Source organism: Trichosurus vulpecula, chromosome 1 (assembly GCF_011100635.1).
Source record: "Trichosurus vulpecula isolate mTriVul1 chromosome 1, mTriVul1.pri, whole genome shotgun sequence".
NCBI lineage: Eukaryota > Metazoa > Chordata > Mammalia > Diprotodontia > Phalangeridae > Trichosurus > Trichosurus vulpecula.
The window spans coordinates 532,358,323-532,375,125 of NC_050573.1; the positions used below are offsets into that span (position 1 = coordinate 532,358,323).

The following is a 16,803-nucleotide window of genomic DNA, read 5'->3' on the forward strand; positions in this document are numbered from 1 at the left end:
TATAGGGGTGGGGAACCTGTGGCCTTGATCTCAGCCTTGACAGGCTGTCTTGTCTAATAAGATAAAATTCTATAGAAAGAAATGTAAAGTCTTATATTTAAAAAAATCAGCTTGACAGGTAAAGGATTGGGGTAGGGGGCAGAAGTAGTGGTGGTGGTAACAGTTAAATGGCAGTTTGTCTGAAAAAGATCCTAAGTTTTAGTGAAACAAACTCAGTGTGAGTCAGTAGTGGGATATGACAGCCCCCAAAGCTGATGTCATCTTGGGCTATATCAAGAGAGACAAGCTTCCAGGAATAAAGAGGTGATAGTCTCTTTGTATTTTGTCCTAGTCAAACATCTAGAGTATTGTGTTTAGTTCAGGGGTTTAAGAAGAAAATTGAAATTGAAGCTAGAAAGTGTCCAGAGAAGAGCAGCCAGAGTAGTTTAAAACAAGTCCTGATCCCATGTTGTACAAGGATAGGTTAGAGGATCTGGGTACCTTTAGTGTGGATAAGAGATGGGGGAATGGGAGGAGGAAATATGATAATTGTCTAAAGATATTTTAAGCATGGTCATGTGGAAGGAAGATTGGCCTTGTTCATTTTGGCCCCGGGCAGTAGCTTTATAAGAGGAAAGGAGGAGATAGATTTGAGATGTTGTGGAGGGAGACAAGACTTGGCAACTGATTGGTGATTGGGGGTGAGAAAGAGGGAAAAGTCAAGGTTCATTCTGAGGTTAGGAATGTGGGTGACTGGGAGGATGCTGACACCCTTAACAAAAATGAGGAAGTCTAGTGGAGGAGTGCTTTGGGGGAAAATTGGTAATTTAGGGCTGGAGTTGAGGAGATGGTATAGGATGGAATAGATCAGTTTGATAGTCATCTGTTTGGATTTGCTCTGTGAACTGTGGAATGCAAGAACACTAAGACATTGCATAGAAAGCAGTGGAGTAGAGTGTGCAGGATAGAGCCATTCTCATGCTGGGGCAGGACAGCAAAGAATGAGATCCTTTGATCTCAGAGAGGTAAAGAATCAGAAAGAAGCCAAGGGAGGAGGGAATATCTGAGAGGAGGGGCTGATCAAAGTGTCAGAGGCTAAAGAAAGGTCAGACTCTGATCATAAGAAACTTTTTCTAGAAGTTAAGCTATGAAAAGCCTGGAGGGGCAGCAGGGTCAAGTGAAAGGTCTGGTTAAAGATGAGCGAGGCCTAGGTCTGTTTTCAGGCTGCTCAGAAAGAATAGGTAAGGAGAGATTGTGAAGATGAGAGAGAGACAGTTGAGGGGACAAGCTTACTGAGGGGATGGGTAGGGAGGTGACCTTGACAAGGAGAAGGGATGCCTTATTCTCACAAACTACAGAAAAGGGAGTAGACAATGGAAGACCGTGTGCAGAAGAGAGATGAGCTCCAGTTTCTCAGTAGTGTAGGAGACCAGGTCCTCTACTGAGTGGGAATGGGAGGAAGAAGATGTAGAGACTTGAGGAAAGAAAAGACAATTTAGAATAACTGCTATGGAATGTGATTGCAGTTCAGTTAGGGAGGACAAAAAGACTGTGGTGCCTCATTGAGGGTCCAATTGAGGTCACGTGACATCACTGCGTAGTGCACTAGGGGAGGAACAGAGAAGATGGGTGGAGGGTAAGGCTTCCCTGGGGTTCGGATTTGATGAGACCTGTGCAGTGATAGGACATGGCGGCAAGAGATTCAAGGGCGGGGGATGATATCTAGTAGAACTAATGAGCCGTAGGCTCGGCACAGTCGAAGGGAGCTGAGAGAACAGGGAGCAGTAGAAAAGCTGGAGCGTGCATGAAGTGCAGGTTTAGGAGGGAGGCAGAGGCAGAAAGGGCAGGACAGAGGAATCTCTGACCTGAGATCAGGGAAGTACAGTTACAGGTGATGTTGAGACGTAATGGAGTTCAGGTGGGGGTTGGTGAGAGGGAAGAGAAAGAGAGAAAAAGACAGACTGGAATGCCTTGCAAAAGAATGGAGAATGGCTTGGAGATCCACAGATAACTGGTGGTGGTAAGTGCCTCCAGCCTGGCACACAGTAGGCACTCAGTAAGTGTTGACTGCTTGATTGATCGATACAGACAGATGAAGTGTACCTCAAGGGAGGAGAGGCTGCTGAGTGAATGATGGCCATAGGATGGTCTGACAGTGGCACTGAGGAGCAAGAAGTGTGCCTCCTCCTCCTGGCCCAGTATGTGTGGGGTTGTGGGAGAAGGGTCAACCAGGAGTGAAGAGGATTGCCAGGGATGCATTGGCTTCAGGAAGGAGCCAGGCTTTCTTGTGTACAAGAATCTGGACTGTAAGAAGGGTTCTAGAATGAAGCAACATTTACAATCAAACTGCAGTTCTAGAGGACACAATTGAAGGAGTGGGGGGAGTGGTGGCAGAAAATTATAGGATTGAGGGATTAGTAGGTGGGAGAAAGGAGATCCAACTTTAGCAGATGAGACTGAATTATAATGATGGGGGGAGGGAGAGGTTGAGAGTTTGTTAGTCAGGGTGGGGGAAATGTCAGTTGACTGGGGCTAGATCTGAATTAGACATCTGAGTAAATAACTTATGTTTGGGGCCTCAGGAGTCTGACTGAGTTCAGATTGTGCCATTTGTTTCCATCATCCCAAGATGAAGTGAGATGATATAGATCCAGAATACCTTACTCAAAGAGTGTGCACTTAGCTCCTGATTGGGCCTGGTATCTGAGGTCTTGTCATAGGGAAGCCTGGAGTCTGGGGTGTTCATTGAATGTAAAGGACTGAGGCATTGTTGCTTATCTCAGATAGTGTTAGCGTAACAGTATAGGGAATAAGTAGTACCTGTATATATGGTAGCAGAGGAAGAGACTTTGGTTTGAGGAAGTCTCTGAATTCAATCTCTGGATGCTTTTTGGTAATAGTGGGCTGTAGCATTATTTTTTTCAGATGGTTTGCTTACCCAGGGTAGAGCATATATTTTCTCCGTAAGTGTCAGTAGTTTCCAGGGTAAGAAGGGGCCATGAGAGGCTATTGGGTTTAAACCCCTCTCCTATGTCTGTTGATGGAGAAAGAAGTATGCCTAGACCCTGTGGGCCACTCCTACTTAGGGTGGCTATGGAGGGCTGAAGAGTTCATGTGACATTGGATAGGGTAGAATGCATCCTTTGCATATGGAACCAGGTTCCAAGGCTTCTGGAGGGAGGAGAGCAAGGAATGCTCTGTATCCAATCCCTGTCAGGAACTAAGAGTATTCTTGGTTACCACTCAAGAAATGCTACTTCCATTTCTGGCTCAGCAGGGCCAGGGACTCTGTCTCATTTGGTGTTTATCTTCTTCAGTGCTTGGGACAATATTCTAAACCTAGTAGGTACTTAATAAATGATTATTGAATGAATTGACCATTGTCACACAGACATCTAGTAAGTGGTAAAACCAGAACTTGAACCCAGGTCTTCTGACTGTTTTGCTCAGTGTCCTCTCTACTATGCCATCCTGCCCTCAAGGAGCCAGAGATCCCATGGCTTTAGGAAAAGCAGATGAATCCTTTTAGATACTTCAGTAGAAATGCACTGTCTTCGCTAATATGCTAAAAAAGGATGATATCAAAAAATAAAAATTCCTAATAACTTTTCTACCAAAATGTTAGGTATTTCACAATTTAGAATGGGCTGTTAAACATTAGAAACTTAATTCGCCATAACAAATGGTTTGTATTGAAGCTGCCCCTTTGTACTCTTAAGCCTTCTCAAGAAGCTAACCTTATGTTTTCTCCAAAGAAAGCTATGTTGTCACAGTGCTGTTGGTTGCTACCATTTCCAACTGTGTTTTTTCTTTAATATTCCTAGTCCTTCAAGGTCTAATTGAGGTGAGATCTCCTTACCTTGAGGAGTTCCTGGCCATCCTCTTCTCATCTACCCCAGAAATTGCCTCCAAGTTTCCTTCCACTAAGCCAATTGCTGTTGTAAGCTCCTTGCTGCTTCAGGAAAGAGAGGAGACTTCAGGGAAAAAGGAATTGGACACTTGTAGGTGAGTTGTGGGAAGGGGAAAGCAGCAGCCCTCTCTGGTTCCACTAATACTTTCTGTGATACTAGGATTGTCTTGTCTTCTCCAGTGGCACTGAAACTGCCTGGCCTGGTCCCTCCTCAGGACTTCTGATTGACTGGCTTGAAATGCTGGATCCTGAAGTGATCAGCAGCTGTCCTGATCTCCAGCAGAGGCTTCTTTTCTCTTGGAATAAGGTTTGAGTCCCTCTCTTGGCCTGAGCTTAAATCTAGGAAGATCTCATTCTTTCAAGAAGTTGTTAACAGAAGCATGGGAAAGGGTTTCATTATCATATATACACACAGAAAGGAGGAGTATGTTGGATTTCTTGAAGGAAGAAAAGTTTTGCATTGTTTAACTAATTAGGAACTTAATATTTGACCCTGTTTTTTCCATTTCTTGCTTTTGTTTCCTGTGTGGTTTCCTACTATCTAGGGTGAATCTTTCAGTCTCTGTTTTTGAATGGGCAAAAGATGAGAGGAATTGATTTTCCTCGATAAAGTCATGTTAAACATTTCCTACAGCACGTACTAGTTTATCTTTTGAGAAAACTCCACTGAACCCACTGACAGTTTTTTTTCTTCTAGCTTATATTTATTTATTCTCTTTTTGCAGTTATCCAAGAAAATAGTTTGTTTCTTGCTCTATGTTTGGTGTAGCCACAGAATGTTCTTATAAACTGGCTTTGTTTCCCAGTGTCAGACTGACTAGTAAACACTTTTTTGGTTTTCTTTCACCACAGTCCAAAAGTCATTCTGGCTCTCAGGTGCTATCTTTCCGCCCCTACCTCTTGGCTCTCCTTACGCACCAGTCTAATTGGAGTACTCTTCATCAGTGCATCCACATTCTGCTTTGCAAAAACCGGGAGCAAAGGTGAGTGACTACTCCTCCTACATCTGAGGAAACCTGGTTGTAGGGTTTTATTTCATCAGTACAAATGTTCTCATCTTTTAAATGATTTTTGTCCATTACTTATTGTAACATGAGGCACACAGCTAGCAGGGTGACTTGTGTCATCATGATGACTGTGGCTTACCTTCATACACCTTTTTGGTAGGCAAAACCTTACAGGTTCTTCGGATCCAATGTTGGCCAGTAAGTAGAGGATATAAACTTATTATCGATGAAAATTATCAGTGGTCTTGTTCTAAGCATAGCATATTGTGTATGCCATCTGGCAGGTCCAGTGGAAGTATAGTCATGGTCCCTGACATTGGTGTTCCTGAATCTTGGAAGTGGGGCCACGTGGAAGGTGTTCCTGAGTCTACAGATTCTTCTCTCTTCAGAGGGAATGTTGCATCTTTTTGTCAGATTCATTTTCACTAAGTCTTTATTTGTGTTTTTTTAGCTACCCTTTTTAAATACTAAATACTAAAAAGCATTAGTAAAAACAATGTGTTTAGCTTCCTTTGGTTTTGATAATTTGAGGAGTTTGACCTGTAAGACTGTTTACAAGGGAAAAGGAACTACATAACACCTCATAATACTCATGTTGTGCTGTCTGTGGCTTCTGAAGTAACCATAGGGATCTTTTTTGTACTAGTGGAGATCTCTTTTATCCGTTTTTCTTTGTGTAGAGGTGAGACTCTTTCACCTCTCTCCCTCCTACATGCATGTACACACACTTTCATATTAAGTTCCCTGAAGATTACTTCCTGAAGTTGAAATGGTATTTCTTTTCTGGATTCTTTGATTTTTTTCTCAGGTTTGACCCATCTGCTGCTTTGGATTTCCTGTGGGCTTGTATTCATGTTCCTCGCATCTGGCAAGGAAGGGACCAGCGAACTCCTCAGGTACCAAATGATGCCTTTCCAGATGAGTGAATGGAAATGTAACTGAGTGTGTTGTCATGTTTGGAGTCTAGTATCTTAGTCATCCTTCAGCAAATTGGAGTTTTGCCTTTTGGGATAGAGACTTTTCCTGACTGCCCTCTGGGCTCTGTTACAGAAACGGCGAGAAGAGTTTGTGCTTCAGGTCCAGACTCCAGAACTGATAAGTTTGGTGGAGCTGATCTTAGCTGAATCAGAAACCAGAAGCCAGAGCACCGAAGATGCCTCGTGTAACCTTATCCAGTCACGCCTGCCGCTGTTACTTAGTTGTTGCCATGGAGATGTTGACAGCATCAAAAAAGTAACAGAGTACCTGACAGGCAGCATCCAGCAATGGGGAGACAGGTGAGGACCCCTAAAGATTCTTCGGATGTCTTTGTGCTTGAATAGGAGTAATTTACATAGCAGGTGTAATTGTAATTGGCAAGGATTCTTGGGTCTTATAATCTGGCCCTGACTGCTTGTCTTAAAATATGACCAGTAATCAGAAGGTACGTCTTAGCCCCAGAGTTTTAACCTGGATATGATTCACTCTAGCCCCAGGGGTTGGTATCTCTAGTCATGATGAGGTCATTGTCCCTTTGCATTTGATTGTAGCTTAGAGGTTGGGCATGATACTTCTAGAAAACCAGCACACATTTGGCTGTTGACCTTTGGTGGGCCCTGGCCTTGTCTTGGTGTGATACCCTGTTAAGTCTTTCACAAGCCTAAAATATTGCATTTAGCTCTTCAGACATCCTTAAGGATCACAAGGCTTCTAGGTATCACCTTAGAATGAATAATTTAACCTTAAAGGAGGCTTTCTTTTTCAGCTTGTTAGGAAAATGCTGCCAAGACCTTCTCCTCCAGCTCTACCTGCAGCTCCCAGAGCTCTTGGTGCCCATGCCTGAGAACCTGTTGAACAGTGAGGGGGCAACCAGTAGCAGCACCTGCAAGGTGAGTGGATCTGAGGCAAGGCAGGTGTGTTGTACCTGTAGTGACAGGTTCAAAAAGAGGATGGAGGCAATTATCCAGTTAACAATTCATTTTCGCTTGAATTTGTGCTATAAAGTTAATCTGGGTAGTTTAGGTGGAAGTGATTTTTTTTCAGTTCTTCCAAAGTTGGGATACCTCTACTTTAAAGTGTAAAATGTATTTGCTTAGATTAGAGAAGAAACAGATTAGAAGATTAATGACCTTGATGTGGGTCCTGATGCCCCTATTCTTACCTGCATCTTCTGAAGACAGAATTTTGACCTCGTTTATTGCTCTCTCTTGTAAGAAGCTCCCATCCTAGCAAGGTAACTCAATAACCTTGAAGCTTCCTTTTCATCACAGTCTTCAGGTTATAGGGTTGATGAGGATGGATATCCATGCACATTTGTTTTGTTCTGAGTGCTATTGGAATAGCCTTAATGCTAGGGAGCGCGATCTTTTGGGAACAGGAAAGCTAGTTTAACCATTGAACTCCAACAAAAATGAAAATTCAGTAGCAGCAAGGGAACTTCTTTCTCTAAGACAAGGAGCTCTGAGTCCATTGAAGAAAGAGGGTAAGCTTCATTTTAAACTCGGTAAACTCCATCCAGTTTTGTACCTTCTTGCCACTTAGTCATTGTTTGATACAGTCGGTGATGCGTTGTTTCTGTAATGCTATACTCTTCGTAGTTTAAAATCCTCAATCTCCCTTTCAGCTTGATGCTCTGGTTCACCGATTCATCCTCCTCCTCGCAGATACCAGCGACTCTAGATCCTCTGAGGGCCGGGTAGCAGATGCCAACATGGCTTGTAGGAAGTTGGCTGTGGCACACCCTATCCTGCTGCTGAGGTCCTAGTCATTTCCTCCTTCACTGCTTGAGTAACGGGTGGGAGAATTTCTGCATTTATCTCTAAGGAGGGGGGTCACATTTCCCTTTCCCCAGTATAGAGTTCAGGCTGTGGCCCCAAGGAGATAGTAATACCTCCCTGGTTTTTAGTCTGAATTGGTGATAGGCTGTGGTGACCCTGTAGGAGTGAGGAAGAACATAAGGTTTTTTTTATCCCTTTATTTCTAGGCATCTGGCCATGATTGCTGCCCTGCTCCATGGGAGAACCCACCTCAACTTCCAGGAGTTTCGTCAGCAGAATCACCTGACATTCTTCATTCATGTCCTGGGGATCATAGAGCTCCTGCAGCCACAAGTGTTCCAAGATGAACACCAGAGGGCGCTTTGGGACTGTCTTCTCTCCTTTATTCGATTGCTTTTGGTAGGTGACCATTGTCCTTTGCTTAGGTTATCGTCTTCTGAAGGCCTTTGCTTGAGGCGGGGGGCTTGGTACAAATATTATGCACAATTGCGTGCTATTTGTGTCATCCTTTAAAGAAGACTTTGTCTCTGTGAATGTAGGAATATGTAGCTAGGCAGCAGCATCTGCAGAATTTTAGACTACCAAAGTATTGCTTCTGTCTAATGTGGGACATGTGCAACCACATGGGTTCTTGCCTTCAGAATTATAGGAAATCCTCCCGACACCTGGCTGCCTTCATCAGCAAGTTTGTCCAGCTTATTCACAAGTATATCACATGCAATGCACCAGCTGCAGTCTCCTTCCTGCAGAAGCATTCTGACTCACTCCAGTAAGTGTCCCCTCTGTAAGCTTTTTCTTTTCCTAGACCTACTCTCTGGGGTCTAAATGTTTACATCCCAGACAACTAAAGGGCCACAGTGGAAAGCTGGGAGCCTCTCAGATATTTAATCTCCCTGGCATTTGGGCTTAGCAGATACTGATCCCAGTGAGGATAGATTGGCTAAGAAAAAGTGGACTCTAGCGATGTTCCCTCTCTGTGTATTATTGGCATTCTACTTGGACCTTATTTTCTAAACTCATTGGTTTGCCTGTTTGATGTCCTAGTACAATACTTTCTTCCTCCCTTTCTCTCTAGCCCTTATAATTACAACTTTCTTTATCCGGTCTTCTGCCTGTCAGTATCTTATTGAGCTGAGAGCTAGTGTTTTCTCTCTCCACAGTGACTTATCGTCAGACAATGGTGACCTTGTGATGCTGAAGTCTCTCTTAGCAGGGCTAAGTCTTCCCAGCAAGAATAATGTTTCTGACCATGGCTCAGATGAAGAGAGAGATGGTGAGTTTAGGGAAGGCTACCACAGGCAACTCTTCTGCGAGGTCAACTAGATATCAGCTTCTATGAAGAAGATTTTAGATTGTATTGAAAAAAGACATCCAGGAACCAGTTGCTATCGCTAAGATACAGGAACCATAAATTTCTTTGGGCATTTTATTCCCACTTTTTGTCTCCATTCCCTAAAATTCAGTTAGCTATGAACCAGGCTTCCTGCTCAGGGCAAATATAGCATCTGCATAATGGGAACCAACCACTTTTCCAAAAGAAAATTTTCATTTGTGTTTGAAATCTTTGTTCTAAGCTGAGGAGAAAGGGTTCAGAAAAGAGATCAGAGAATGACAGAAGGAAACCTTCTCCAAGGAACTGCTTCCCAGCAAAACATACCTCTTTCTGTGCCAGTATATCTAGGATGAATTCTAGTTTTGCTGTTCAAAAGAGGTGGCTGTGGTTTACTTTTTGGACAGTTAAGGAAAACATTGCCAGAATTTTCTTTTGCTGTTGGTGTCACTATCCTGACTCTTAGAAACCGGATCCACTATAAGTCACTTATTTCAGAAAAATACCAGCTCTGAGGGCAGTTTAGAAGAGTTCAGAAATATTTTGAACACTAGAATAAGTGCAGAAGTCTAGGTAACTGTTTTGAAAGGGATAACATTCATTTGGATATTTAACTTCTGGTATGCCTGAAAAACAACTTTCATATCATGCTTCATACATTCTGATTGTTGACTGGTATTTGGGGCAGACAGGGCCAAATCCATTTAAGTGACCAGATCAGAAGCTCGCTAGCCACTTTACCCATACTACTAGTCTGGAACCTGGAGTCAGGAAGACCTGAGTTCAGATCCCACTTCGGCTACTTACTGGCTGTGTAACTATAGGCCAGTCAGCCTTTCTGAGCCTTATTTTCCTCATTTGTAAGATGGGAGCAATAATACCTGTAATACTTGCTTTACACAGTTGTTGTGATGCTCTAAGGAGGTAATAGACCTAAAGTGTTTTGCAAAACCTGAAGTACCTATAAGTGTTAGTTACTTCTATTGTTTTTCTTCCAGATGACACCTCTGCTGGCTCCCTGCCTCTAGTCAGTGTCTCTCTCTTCACTCCTCTGACAGCAGCTGAAATGACCCCCTATATGAAGAGATTGTCTAGGGGCCAAACTCTAGAGGGTGAGTAAGGAGTCCAGTTGAAACACAGGCTGGGAAGTATTCAGTGACATGTGTATCTGTAGAACATTGTGTTGTAGAAAAGCTCCAAGGCTTTCCCTTGTGGTCATGAGCAGCAGCCACAGTAATGAGCACAGACATGTGTATGGACAACTGAAGGAGATTTTTAATTCAGTGTCAGGCCTATGGTATAAAGAAGACATAAACAGGAGGAGAGAGAGAGTAGATCTGAGCAAGATGAAGCATCTGTTGCCCTTTGGCAGCAGCCTCAGCCTGAGATAGATGTTCAGAAAGGCTGGGGAAAGTAGCAATTCAAATCAAACATTTATGAAAGCATCTACTTTGTGAAAGGCACTGTGCCAGCCACCAAGGATACAGAGGCAAAAAACAGCCCTGTCCCTGTCTGCAAGGAGTTTTTATCCTAGTAGATGAGGTTAAAATTTCAGAATAAGGACATCATTTAGCTGCCTGGAATTATAGAGGTAATGGATGATATCAAGCTAGCTTATTTCCAGTAACAAATGAGGTTTTGTAAAATACTAGGGGTCAGGTTTTGACAGGCCAAACTCCAGAATAAACCAAATGTGGAGTGATCCATCATAGGGGAATTTTGCAACTGGGTTAGACAACGGATTAATTTAGATGTTTGAAGAACTCTAGCTTTGCAGCAGAAGCTTAAACAAAATGACTTTAAAGTCTTCCCCCATCCTCCAAAGCCCTAATTTCCTACATTTCTTTGGTTTTACACAAAATGGGGAGAAATTAATTCCAGGAAATGTTAATTGACCATTGAGATAGACAGGGGATGCACAGAGTGTCTTTTGAATGTGGCTTTTTGAGGAAACACATTACGCAGCACAGACCTGTTCCATCAGTCTCAATATGAGTTCACTCTTTATTACTGGCTATCTAGGGGTGCCTAACTATTACCTGTTTTGTGCCTTTCTGTATCTTTTTCTGTCTCACACCTTTACTCTGTTTTTCTTTTTATTTAGATATCTTGGAAGTTCTGAGTGACATAGATGAGATGTCCCGGCGGAGGCCAGAAATCTTGTCCTTTTTTTCTGTAAGTGCCATGGAAAGAAACTCTCATTCTGTCCAGCAGTCATATCCAGCTAGCTCACTTCTTTTGGGTCTTAGTCCCTTCAAACCAAAGGCCAGAGTTCCCATTGCTGCAGAGAGGACTCACTTCTTTTAGTTATCAACAGGAGCCCCTCTGCTGCCCCCATTCTTCGAATGCTAGGAAGTGTGACTGGAAGGAAGCCCTTGGAGCCTCAGCTAAGAAAGACTATATTGCCCCGACCTGTGAATCTCAGACATTTCATCATTGGTCTCCATCCTGGCCCACTTGCCAAGATGAATCAGGATTCTTCTTTCTTCACCCATTTTCTACTGTGCATAGGAAACTCCTTCCCAGTGTGGAAATAGGAATCCAGGTAATGACTTCTCCTTTCCTTCTCAGACCAACCTGCAGAGGCTGATGAGTGCTTCTGAAGAGTCCTGTAGGAACCTGGCCTTCAACCTCGCTCTGCGCTCCATACAGAATAACCCTAGGTGAGAAATAGAGGGGCAGTCAAGTCCCACTAGCACTTCCCTCCACACACCTAGTATATCTCATCTTTTATTGATGAACTTCCTGACGTTGTTTCCTTTGCTGAAGGGTGGAACCAGGTCAGCGTAAAAACAGTTGTGATGGAACATAGCTACCAGCTCAACCAAATAGCCAAGATGAAGATCAACACAGAAGAATAGCACAGTTTATGACATCACCCCATCTGGGTAGAACAGTTATAAAAGAAATTTTCCTCTTGTCCCTTAAAAAAGTGAAATGAGCTAGGACTCTATCTCAGCAATATTATGGCATGAAATTGTGGGGGTCCAGAGGACAGAAATTAGAAGTTTACCAGATGCTCCAAAGTATTCTGAAATAAGTGTAGATAACAGAGTTTTAGAGCTGGAGATCATCCAACCCTCTCATTACCTGTGGGATGAAACTGAGGCCTGAAAAAGTCTTAATGCTTCCATTTACCTAACAGACTTGTGGTTTGTGTCCATTAATATATGTGGAAATTCATCACAGATACCCAAGAAAGAAATTAAGATAGGACTAGAACTCAGACCTGCCGGGAATTGTGCCCCCATTCATCCTCTTTATTGTGCATGGTAAAGGCCCTGTTCCCTGCTTCTTACTAAATGGCTCATCAGGGGCTTCGTTGTTAGGATAGAATGAGGCAGGACAGGGCTGCAGTCACAGTGGTGCTGATGGGATCCTGCTTGTGTGTTGTAGCATTGCTGCGGACTTTCTGCCCACGTTCATGTACTGCCTTGGAAGTCGGGACTTCGAGGTGATGCAGACAGCACTGAAGAACCTGCCTGAGTATACCCTCCTGTGCCAAGGTGAGCTGTTTTCTTTCCGGTGTTCACCCAACTTGGCCCTAATTAGTCAGTCCCCAATATCTGGAAAGCAAAGTCCTGTTTTCTCATTGGATCCCCTTAATTTTTTTGTTCCCTGAGGGGCCCCCATAATGACCTGTAAGTTTCAAGTGGGTGGGAGTGGGGACCATTCCACCGATGAGAGGAGGCTATTATGGACCTGACCTGTGAATCCTGGATCCTTTGCTGTAGTTGGTCCTAGGAAATCCCTTGTACTTTCTTTAAAGAAAGGTGTAAGACCTGGAGGAGCTGAATTTGTGTTTTGGGAAATACTTCCCTGTTGATCGGCATTGTTCTCCCCTGCTCTTGCACTGATTTAAGCACCTACTGTGTTCCCTGGAGAGTGGCACGGCAGAGCCTGAGAGCTGTACTCATGTTTCTGTCCAGGATGAATCCCCAAGATGCCTTCAGAAGGCATCTGGGGCAGCCTCAGAACCAGGCGAGCCAATCGACCTCCTCTCTGCTTCCTTTTTCAGAGCATGCAGCTGTACTGCTGCACCGGGCTTTTCTGGTTGGCATGTATGGACAGATCGACACCAGTCCCCAGATTTCTGAAGCTTTGAAGATTCTGCATATGGAGGCTGTAATGTGACTGGTCAGGGGCAGGACCTTTGGTTGGTTTAAAGACACTGAACTGTGTCTCAAGAGGTCAAACCGTAAGGTTCAGGGTCTGTTTGTGTGTGTGGTCTCATTTTGGGGGAAAGCGCACACAGTGCCATGTAAGGGTGGGAAAAGGAAAGGGAAGGATACCCATTCCAAGCGCTTCCCACAGGGGACCATCCAGGCTTCTAAGCAGTGGCCACCTGTGGTTCTTTCTTCTGGTCCCATGGGTTGGGTAACCAGGCATCGACTTCTTTGCCAGTTGCTCAATGTGGAGAGCATGTTTGCATCCCATCATCCCATTGGACTGGAGTGCCGCAGAGACGCTGTAGACGTCACAGCCACAAGGAGAAGCCTGTTTCTGAGTCAGCACCAAAAGGGACATAGGGTTGGGGTGGGTTATTTTTTATCAAACTTTCTAAATTAAATCTAATGCCTAATGTACTGCCTGCCTAGACTTCCTCTTTGACCTCTCCTCCCTCTGGTTCTGCCTAATGCCTGAAGTCTAAAGTGCTGGGAACCACTTTCCCTCAGACTGATGAGAGGGTGTTTGAGGAAGAGCTTGGCGTCGTGGCCCAGCTTGGAGAATGACCTCCTCACTTCTGAGGCTGTCTGTGAGCCTCAGTGTCCTCATCTCTAAAATGGGGGTGATAATTCCTGTCTGACCTACCTCACAGGGTTGTTGTGAGGCTCAAATAAGCTAATACATGTAAAGCACTTTGCGAATTCTGAGGAGTTATAAAATGTCCTTTTTTGTTTCTATTCATTAAGCTGCCCCAGGTAAAAATGAAAGAGTTTGGGAATTGCAGTCACAAAGGGCTTCCAGAGTCTGTCCCCAGCGCTGCCACTTGCTGAATGACTGCACAAGGTTCTAGACCTCTCTGGATCTCTCTTTAAAAAGTGAGAATTGCTGGGGCCAAAAGCCTCATCCCTCTGAGTGAGCTAGGGAGTTCCCTTGAGGAGAACAGCATAGTCCAGCACCGGCCTTGTACCTGAAGCTTCCCCAGCTTGGGAAGCTTGATGGCTTTGAGAATCCAGGGTCGCCTCAATGCCTTAACGAGGGGGTGCTTCCATATAGGAGGGTAGAGAGGTCCAGGGCAGGTGGTATAAGGGAGTGTACTTGATTGCAAAACCGTGTGTGACTTGCCTTTGTTTGACCACTTCAGAACTAAAAGGTTCATAGATGCAGAGCTGGAAGGGATGTTATAGGCATCTAGCCCAGCCCCCTCATGTTACAGATGTGGAAACTGACCCCTAAGGACATTAAGTAATTTGTCCCAGGGTAACATAGGTTTAAGCATTGGGGCAGGATTCACACCTAGGCCTCCCAACTCCAGAGCCAGGTCTCTTTCCACTGTACCGGTCTGCTTCAGGAGCGAGTTAAGGCTGTGAGAAAGGCCTTTATGAGGAAGATGCACAAGAGAAATGTGAAATGGTAAAGCGTGGAGCCTCCCTGTTCTGTCCTGATTATAGAACTGAGAAATAGCCCACACCAGTGAATTCATGGCCGCCATGGAACAGCTACTAACAATCCCTCTTATGATGAGATGTCCTCAGGAGGGACCGCCCTGGACACAGCCCCTCCTCCCGGGACTTGTTCCTTGCCCTTCTTCCCAAACTTGCCTCGTCCCTTGGCTGGGTGTGTTAAGCACCTGCAGCCAGGCTCTCCCAGTTCTCAGAGCACAGATGTAGGGAGGAGCGAGGAGGGGGCCTTGTTGGAAGGGAGAGGGTGAGAGATCCGTAGGCTTAACTAGATCAAGTGCTGATTTGCAATGTGATCTTTTAAATGGAGCAATTAGAGCAGTTGCTAATGATGCAACATACGCCCACCTTCCAGAGTATCTGCTTTGTAACAGATGAAGACACTTGAACAATTACTGTTAATTATAAATTAAGGGAAGCTAAAGCTGAAAAGAGCTTCAGTTTGAGTAAGTGGTTTCCTGAGGGAGAGTCCTCTTCTTGTAATGAGAAGGTTGCAAAAGCTGTGATATTTGGTACTTTTGTAAAAGTGCTCCCTAATGGATGTGTGTCAGGAACCTGTAATCAATTTACAAAGTTGGTCACCTTAGGCCAAATCTAAGGAGAGATGAGAGAAGGGACCATCTCTCTCGGGGTAAGATAAACAGATGAGGATGGAGGCACAGCTCCATAGAGCAGGGATAAACAATTCCACTTGAGCCCTAGATTGGAGTGAATTGAAAGGAATCCTAATAGTAGCTGGCCCTTCTAAGTCCACTTTAGATGCATTATGTCATTTGATCTCCAAAACAACCTTTTGAGTGAGGTACCTCCGGTATTCTCCCCATTTTTCAGATAAGGGAACTGGAACTCCCAGAGGTTGACTTGCTTATGGAAGTTTACAAAGCAGGAATTGAACCTAAGTCTCTTGATTCCAAGGCTTTCAAGTTCCAAGGACTTTTCCTGTCCTTTCCATCACACCATGCTGCCTCTTTATTGGGTTTTTAGGCTGTATAAAGTGTAATAGCCAGAGTGAGGGAGGTAATAGTCCCACTGTCTTCTGCCCAGATAAGGCCACATCTAGAATTCTATCCCATTCACTGGTACACTATGTACTGGACACCATGATGGACCACGACCATGATGGAGATCTCAGAATCCTTGTCATAATCATTTATACGTAGGGCTTTGTGGTTTACCAGGAGTTTTTCACGTACTTATCTCACTTGATTCTCAACAATAGCTGGGTATAAGGTAGGTGTAATGGATGCAAGATTTAGTCATATTTTACAGGCTAATAAGTGAACCGCCATTTTGAATGGCAATCCTGCCCATTCCTGATTGACTCTACCATGTATCCATGGTACTTGCTCAGAATCTCTGCAAGCCCCCAGCTCCACATCCAGCACACTCTTAGCAAATGACCCAGCCGCCCACCTTCTTGAGAGGGTAAAGGCCATCTCTTGCAAGCTCCCTCATTTTCATACCTCAAAACCTCTCTGACTTCACCTGTTCTACCCTTTCCTTCTGGTCTGAGTGGATGATGTGGCCCTACTTGCCAAGCCCTCCACTTGTATCTGATTTCATCCCCTCTAACATCCCTTGGGACAGACTGTCTCAATCTGTTTGTAATGGTTCCTTCTCCACATGCATACTCACATCATGCTATTTTTTTTTAAATCATCCATTCACCCTACTAATCCCTTAAGTATCATCTCTGCCTCTATTATTGCCCAGTAATTTTTCAGTCCCTTCTGTCTTCTATCCAGAGTGCTTTACTAAAACCATACTCTCCAAGGTCACCAGTGACTTTTTTTTTGGAGGGGGGGAGGCAGGACAATTGGGGTTAAGTGACTTGCCTGAGGTCACACAGCTTGTAAGTGTGTCAAGTGTTTGAGGCCGGATTTGAACTCAGGTCTTCCAGACTCCAGAGCTGGTACTCTACTCACTGCCCCCACCACTGTCTTATTACATGCTAAATCCAGTGATTTTTTTTTAAGTCCCCAGTCTCTTTGACCTTTCTTTGGGAGTTTGGACACCCCATTCTGAGTACTCTGCTTTTTGGCTTCTGTGACGCTACTCTCTCTTCTGTCTCTCGCTGGATTGGTTTCTCCCAACACTCAAGTGTGAATGGCCACTAAGGTTTTCTCCTAGGCCACATTTGCTATATGTATTCTCTCCTTTGGCAAACTTGTCTGCTCCTGTGTTTTCAGTTACCCCT

The 16,803-nt window shown here is 44.3% G+C and overlaps 1 protein-coding gene across 1 annotated transcript in view; it reads left to right on the forward strand.

The window, feature by feature from the left end:
- Positions 1-13,568, forward strand: part of INTS1 (integrator complex subunit 1) — a 47,683-nt gene extending 34,115 nt beyond the window's left edge. The window contains 15 exon segments of the mRNA XM_036741320.1: positions 3,804-3,984; positions 4,070-4,196; positions 4,742-4,872; positions 5,705-5,792; positions 5,947-6,173; positions 6,641-6,764; positions 7,499-7,632; positions 7,859-8,051; positions 8,294-8,421; positions 8,813-8,925; positions 9,981-10,094; positions 11,087-11,157; positions 11,554-11,645; positions 12,379-12,488; positions 13,001-13,568. Coding sequence (XP_036597215.1) covers positions 3,804-3,984; positions 4,070-4,196; positions 4,742-4,872; positions 5,705-5,792; positions 5,947-6,173; positions 6,641-6,764; positions 7,499-7,632; positions 7,859-8,051; positions 8,294-8,421; positions 8,813-8,925; positions 9,981-10,094; positions 11,087-11,157; positions 11,554-11,645; positions 12,379-12,488; positions 13,001-13,116 — 1,949 coding nt within the window. The 3' untranslated portion in view covers positions 13,117-13,568.
- The last annotated feature ends 3,235 nt before the right edge of the window (positions 13,569-16,803 follow it).